The sequence below is a fragment of the Ornithodoros turicata genome, chromosome 2 (genome assembly GCF_037126465.1).
Source record: "Ornithodoros turicata isolate Travis chromosome 2, ASM3712646v1, whole genome shotgun sequence".
NCBI lineage: Eukaryota > Metazoa > Arthropoda > Arachnida > Ixodida > Argasidae > Ornithodoros > Ornithodoros turicata.
The window spans coordinates 97,352,470-97,360,449 of NC_088202.1; the positions used below are offsets into that span (position 1 = coordinate 97,352,470).

Genomic DNA, 7,980 nt, shown 5'->3' on the forward strand with positions numbered 1-7,980 from the left:
AGGGTTGTCTCGTCTTCCAAGAGTGCATTTCACAACGAGCACAATTCTTTCCTATCTCTCCCGAAACAACGGAGGGCTCTTCACCGGCACATCTCGTTTATCCGGTGCCAGTCTTCATGTTCACCTGGTGAGCTCTACGTTTTATCCCATGCAGACGCCATGTCTCGTCTTGAAGATGTTGCCAAGGGCCTCGCCGCGCGCTTCCGTAACACTGTTCCCCTACCTCCTCATCCTCTTCTCTCCGTATCGCTACACCCTGGATTCGTAGCAGTTGCGTGGGACGAATTGGACTGCATTATCCGTGGGCTCCCTTCATCTGCTCCCGGTCGAGATGGCGTATCTGCTCGAATGATGAACTTTCTGTGGTCTGCTCACCCGCACGTCTTGCTTGACATTGTCAACACCTCTCCGAGTTTGTCATGGATCCCCCTGATTGGAAAGTTGCAAGGGTTATCCTGTTGAAGAAGGTTGCGTCCAAGGGCCTTGCCATTGACAATATTCGGCCGATCGCGCTAACGTCTGTCCTGTGCAAGACTGCGGAGCGTGTGATTCACCGCAGGTTGTCTGATTCTGTTGAGTCCAATAATATTTAGAACTGTAGCCAGATCGGGTTCCGTCATAGTTGTTCAGTCTGAATGGGCCACGTCAACCTCGAGAGCCAGATACGCCGCGCACAGGAGGATGCGGACTTCTCAGCTCTTGTGACATTAGACATTGCACAGGCGTACAACAGCATTGAGCAAAGCGTTCTGCTGCACAGGCTGTCTGCTGTTTGTACCCCTGCCTATATTCTCTCCTGGGTCAGGAATTTTCTCTTTGGAAGTTCTTTCCAATGCTCGGACCGCCACCTCGTTCTCTTCTCCTCAACAGCTGTTTAGAGGGGTGCCTCAAGGTTCTGTCCTTTCCCCACTGCTCTTTAACATACGCATTCGCTCCCTTACCTTGGACACTAATATTCTGACCATCACTTACGCGATGACATCGCCATTTTCACCTCGGCCTCATCGCTTAACTTATTGTACACGCTGACCCAGCAGTACATCGACACTACTGTGGCTTGGACCACATCCGTTCATCTGAATATAAAGGTCCAGAAATGTGCGGTGCTCCTATTCCGCCTGCGGGCTTCCATGGGGTGGTGCCCGGCATCAATCTTTTGATAGGCAATGATCGCATCAACCAAGCTGAGTCTCTCAAATATCTCGGTGTGGTATGATCACAGGATGGATTGGGGCCGCCACATTGACCACATCAGCAGAAGAGCCTCTGCAGCACTGGGTTGCATCCAACGTTGCTCCAGCGTTCGTGTTACTATGCGCAGGAATGCCCTTCTTTATGTCTATGGTTGCTATGTCTCACTACCCGTGGCGCTGTACAGCCCGTACCACGTGTGGACCCCCACTACCAACCTTCCCGGACCTCACTGTTCGAGTCTCTTCGTCAGCAGGACTCTCGCCCCTTCTCCCTCTCGAAATTGCTTGATCCCTGGCCCAATCCAGCATAGCAACTTTCAGCGCTCAAAGCCCTTATGACATTTCTGGACACCATCGGACTCCGATCGTTATTGTGAGGGGGCTCTGTATTTTATACCCCACATCCCCACCAGCAATGGGGTAGAGCATCGCCTCTGGCGAACAACCTCCCCACTCTCCTTCTGAAAATAAAGTTGTTGTTGTTGTTGTTGCTATGTCCGTCCCATCCTCGAATATGGCTGTGTCCTTTTCTCTCATCTTCCTGACTACCGGATAAGCAAGCTGCTCGTCTTAGAGAGGAAAGCGCTCCCCATGTGTCTCGGTCTCCCCAAGTATACTGCAAACGACGCCCTGTATCTTGAGGCGGGTGTGCTCCCACTGAAAGCACGCTTTCACATTTTAACAGTGGGCACTTTCCTCTCTCTGGCGCAGAGCCCTCTTGCTTCTCACCACATTTAATCGCTCAGAGATTTGGGTTCCTGGACTAGCAGGCGGTGGCGCTGATTCAATGTTCCCCAGTTGCTATTTGCCCAATCTCTCCTGCCTCCGTTGAACGTTTCGCTTGCCCATGTCCCCCAGCCGGTCGTGCCTCCCGCGCCAGTCAGTCCAGGTTCTCAGCACCTTTCATTCTGATGCCAAATATGCGCCTCTCAGTTACTTGAAAGCAGAGCTTGTCACTCACATGTCTCACTTTCCCAATCACCTGGTCATCTCATCTCATTCATCTCCAGCTCTAACCGGTTCTAACTCTGTTTTACCATCCTGTTGACCGCACCTCATTAGTCCTGGCCAATCTCCCTTGCGGATAAGCGCCATCCCGCTTGGCTAGCTTGGCCAGTATACGTGAGGCCGACAACGGCAAGCCCTTTCACCATCACCACCACCACCTTGGCTAGCTTGGAAGCTTGAGGAGCAACAACAACAACCACTGCGTGTATGAGGAGGCAGAAGAAGAAGAACGCATACCCGTTCGGGAGTGATCTCCTGCGGGCTCACTCGAAGACGACATATTTATATCTGAAAACTAGCTGATCAGTTCTACCCAGTATGGTAAGTGCCAGCCAGCTACATATTAGGAGCGTTATACACCAAAATTATGCTACAACATTCTCGCAGCTGCGTTCGAAAGGGTGCTCACCGCAGTCAGCTTGCGAAAGAATTATCGTTTCCAACAGCGCTGAGGCTGAAAGATCGCGCACTAGTGTGGAAAACATCATACTTGCTTCGACTTGCCGAAATATTTTCCACGATTATGATTGGGCATGTTGTGCCGAAAAGGTGATGTCTGGCTACCTCGATAAACGAAATCAAAGGCAGTCAGTGACGAAGCGACAAGAGGGAGAAGAGAAGGGTATAGGTTCGTCCTCAACAATAATTCCAAAATTTGCCCTAAACCAGTGTGTCGTGGTATATTTGTGATAATCAGATAGGTTATAAATATAATGTAATATCCTATTGTCGGATCCGTTTCGGCTGTTGTACTGTGTTTCCCTTTAGTTGCCTCTGTTGGAGTACTGTATTCGGTCCGCATATAGGGATAAAGAAATCGCACCTTGAACTTTCTACTCTAATACGTGTTTGTGAATTGCCCATTGCCACAATAAAAAGGAGTGGGATAACAGTTATGTTTCCTTTTCACCACTTCCTTTCACTTTTTATATATATATGTATATATATACAGGGTGTCCCAGCTAAATGTGAACATATTTTTCAAAAATGTATACATCACTTTTTCCGAGAAGAAATCAATTGCAATATATAGCATATGCTGAAGGGCACTCCTTAGGAGGGCATTAGGAAACACCTAAGGCAATGTCTTAATTAACTTTTTAATTATAAAAGCTACGAAGTTGTCCCAATGAGACCATCTGGTCCCTTCGGTCACCTGATACCGCAGTCGTTTTCAGAAAAAATTCGTAAAGGAACACTGTTTTTTGCTGTATTTTTTTCATTGCGCATCTTCGTAGACACGACTTTCACTCACCCACAATGTGAGAGGGTGAAAGAGCACACTATCGCCTCTTGCGTCCTGGGAAAAGATTAAAAGAAAACAGAAAATGCAACCCAAGATAAGGGCAGTCCCGATAGAGCCACCCGATACATTTGTTTTGGTGCCGCAAGTTAAAGCCCATCTTCGGTACATGAGGCGGCACTGCACTCTTTCACTCTTGCACATTGGGGCTGAAGGAACGACGCGTCTGCAAAGATGCGCAACTAACAAAAAAAAAAAAAAAGGTGGTCCTTCATGAATTTTTTGCGGACGATCTATCGTACGGATTTTTGTTCTGAAAACGGCTCCGGTATCAGGTGACCGAAGGGACGAGATGTTCTCATTGGGACAACTTCGTAGCTTTTATAATTAAAAAGTTAATTATTGAAAGCTATTTAAGACATTGCCTTAGGAGTTTGCTAATGCCCTCCTCAGCACTGCCCTTCAGCATGTACTATATTGAAATTGATTTCATCTCGAAAAAAGTGATATATATATAATTTTAAAAATTATGTTCGCATTTAGCTGTGCCACACTGCATATATGAATACGTCTAGTTACACTGCAGTTCCTGCAGCAGACTGCACGTTTAAGCCAGTCTAATCGTCTCTGTTCTAAGACGACAAGTGGAATTCTGAAACAGTAGTTGGACGTGTTGGGGAAAGAACAGCACGCTTGCATCTTCATACGTGTGATTTATAGATTTATAAGCACATTTTGTATCACAAGTGCATGGAAACTGATCCTTGCGGCACGTGTTGCATAGTATGTAACATCTATACCGCATATAATTACTGGTCAAGGGAAATTTCTTCAGAAGAAAATATTTCTCAGGGAACATACATGTGAGGTGATTAATGTGATCACGGATTTTTGTTTTCTTTTTGAGCTGCACTGGGTTCTCCAAACAAATTATGTCGTGCGTTCAGCCAGATACAGTGAAATTGACTCTGTGGCGCCAACCTACACGGAAGTACTCATGCAGGAATTGCATGTATCTGTGACTGGCCGTATCCAATCAGCTGAGCAACGTAAACTGTTCTGATTGACTTTATTTGCGCTGGTATCTATTTACATTCGACAAACTATCCGTTAAGAGCGGCGGACGAAGGGGAACTGTGAAAGAGCCTCAAATACCGACCCTCCACCTGTTCTTGGCAATTGCATTATGTAACAGTGCTACGGATACTCTCACCACTTTCTGAACCAATCCATCCATAGACGTGGCTAGGTGGTGGGGTAAGAGGTTCAATCCTGCCGAAATCTTCTATGAGTAGTGCATTTGGGAGAGGGAAAACCGCCTCCCCGTGTAAAGTCTCCATAGAAGCCCCCCCCCCCCCCCCCGAAAGATTTTAATGGCTACCATAGTGATTCCACGTTGAACAGATTGACACTGTCGGACACTAAAGTTATATTCCATATTTTCTCTTCTACAGGAAACTCCAATGAGCCTAGTGCCAGGAAAAAGCTCGCATAGAATTTTAGGAAGAACGATTACAGAAGCATCTAAGGTAACACGACAGGCATTAATCGTCGTTGCGATTTTTTCACTTTGCATCATCGTCATCGTCGCCTATGTTTTGGGAAGAAATCCGGGTACCAGATATTCCGTCTGCCACTCTGCGGCCTGTCTAGACTACTCTCTGCTCCTTCGAAGCGCCGTGGACCGTGCTGTCGACCCTTGCAACAACTTCTATCAATTTGTTTGCGGCACCTGGGATAGGAACCATGAGAAGTCTGTTCTCTACGAACATCGCATCGCGCATATAAACGAAATTGAAGCAGAAGCCCTCGAATATAGTGCAAAGAAGCAGAATCAGACTGCGAATGAGAAGGCTGCGAAGTTCTACCAGAGTTGCATGGACATTGCATTGCGTCGTCAGAACGGTGTCCCAGCGCTGAAAGACATGCTAAAGAAGGGAAACATCACGTGGCCAACTGTACAGGAACACACTGACCTGCTGCGCGTAATGGCATACGCTAATATTCATTGGGATTGCATTCCTTTGTTGGACATCAGCAAATACACGCTGCCGGATGGTACTACCGGGATTCGTTTATTGCGTTCGCCGTTTCCTTCACTCTGGAATGACACAAGAAATGAGATATTGCAATGGGGCCAGTACCAGACGGCTGTTCAAGTAGCGCACACAGTTATGACGGGAGTGAACTCTACAGTGCAGTTTTTCACGTCTTTCAAAATACATGAAGATCGGATATTGACAGGCCTAGGAAACACACTCGAAAACAGCACTCGTGTTGCCTGGAATGAGGACGAATTTAATCAAAGCACCAGGGCGTTCTCTTACCAACGCTGGAGGGATGTATTTGAAGAATATTTCAATATCCCACAGCATCAAGAGATGGTAGTGGACCTGGATAGCGGATATCTCAGGGCTCTGGATGAACTTATGCTTGAGCTTGGAGAAAAGGCGCTGACATCGTTCTTTGGCTGGGGAATACTGCAACAGCTCGGCCACTTATTCCATCCCGATCTGGCTTCTCTTGTGTACGGCAGACGAGCAGACGCTGATTCTACCTCAGGCTACAGATGTCTCATCCTCGTTGAAACCTACATGGGAATGGCAGTAACATCTTTGTATACTTTCAAGCATATTCCCGAATCGCGGTACAAAGCAGCGAATGCGGTTCTTGAACGCATAAAAGCACGGTTGAACGCAACCTTTGAAAGTCCAATGAAGTCGAACTCTTCCTTCACCAAGACTGTCTTCATGGAATCTGTGAACCCGTTTGAACCATTCGTCAGCAGTAACGTTGAAAGCCTAAACATAGTTTATAGGAGCCTGCCGGATTTCGGCGACACGCTGGCTACGAACCTGGAGCAGGCTATCGCAGCGTGGAGATTACGCCGTACCCATGGTGTTCCACAAGGTGATGTCTACCTGGACGACTTAAGATACTTCGAGCTATACAAGGTGGACAAGAAAGCACTGATAATTCGGCCACCGATGGTCGTACAATTCGTATTTGCTGATCTTGCTTCTACAGGACTACAATACGGAGGTCTCGGATCGTTCGTATCAAGATCGTACCTTCAAGCATTGCACGCCACTGCCGAAGATCGTCACCACATAATAAATGAGCGGGAATGCCTCGACAAGTTAGCGCCCTATCGAGGAGTTAAAGAAAATGAAGAACAAATATACTACGATGTTCTATCCCTGCCCCTTACGTGGTCAGCGTTCATCTCTGCACGCAGCGGAAAGGAAGAAAGACTTTCGAATTTGCTCGAGTTCTCTGAATATCAGCTATTTTTTCTCATTTACTGTCATCTTCGATGTACTGGCGCAGAACAGAAGGATCCCGCAGTGTGTAACTTTCCATTGCTTGCTTTTCCCATGTTCTCTACTACATTTCACTGTACCGGACTAAGCGATTACACTTGCTATAGATAAACACTATCTGTCGTGCCAAAAACTTGTATTATTTGATTTTGATTTGATTTGATTTCATTTTATTTCCGAAGGAAATGAGGGCCAGGTACAAAAGGGACAAAAGGGGCCAGGTACAAAAGGGGGTGCTGGCTCTGGATTATTAAGCTGGGTGCGTAGTTCTGGTCTGCATTTATTCTACCTGAATGTACGGGTGCCGGTGCGCATGAGTAAGTTTGTTCATGCACTACGAGGTACTAAGCCTTGGTCTACACATGAGTGTAAATTCCCAGTGTTCCGTTCCCACGTTCCTCAAACTAAGTACTCAATCCGGAAGGTTTAGCCACTTGAAAATAACGTGCATGTGTTTCGGCTTGCACGACTTTTTGCTCTCTTTTATTTCGCCTCGTCTCGCGCATTAGCGGCACTGTAAAAATCGATAGGCCCTACACGTGACTACTGGGAATAAAACTAAGTATCTTACTGAAGAATTTTAACAAGGAGCGTGGCATCCTACAAAAAAAGAAAAAGAGAGAGAACAAAAGCGCACACACAAAACAAAACGCACACGCAAATGTGATTTCACGTTGTATCGGGTTTGCGTCAACCTCTTCGAGAAATATCGGAATTCGTCGGGAAAAGCTCGCAAGTCGTGGGATTAAAAAATCACCCAGGATTCCCAACAAGAGTCCTCACTGCCTGTGTCAAATATGCCAAATATGCGCATATGTCGTGGCGTTTTAGAGACGCTCCTTTTAATAACGAAAGTGGCGTCAGAAAAAGGACGAAGTCATCAGTGGTACAGATGAGTTATGTCACGGTTGTGTTCATTTTCGTAAAATATCAACGCCTAGAGCATGACAAGTCTAAAAACTGTGCTTGCGATTCGTGGTAGTCACATATTTCCACACAAGAGATGGCGTTATAAAAACTTTTATTTTCCTGTTTGGCATTTCAGAATGAATAGCGGTCAACAAGTAGCACTTGGCTCTGTCGAGAGCAGACGCATTTTTCGCAGCGAATGAGGCACATTGCCGATGCGACGTCACAGGACTACAGGAGTGACCCGGACATCGAGTCCCGAAACTCCGCGCCGAGGCAGACTTTTTAGAATTAAATTGCGTTG

At 46.6% G+C, this 7,980-nt stretch overlaps 1 protein-coding gene across 1 annotated transcript; it reads left to right on the plus strand.

Annotated features, from left to right (window-relative positions):
• Positions 1–2,433: 2,433 nt before the first annotated feature.
• On the plus strand, positions 2,434–6,900 carry LOC135383868 (neprilysin-1-like). The gene is made up of 2 exons (XM_064613168.1): positions 2,434–2,522; positions 4,899–6,900. Exons 1-2 carry the CDS (start codon positions 2,520–2,522, stop codon positions 6,876–6,878), a joined length of 1,983 nt encoding a protein of 660 aa, XP_064469238.1. The 5' UTR covers positions 2,434–2,519; the 3' UTR covers positions 6,879–6,900.
• The last annotated feature ends 1,080 nt before the right edge of the window (positions 6,901–7,980 follow it).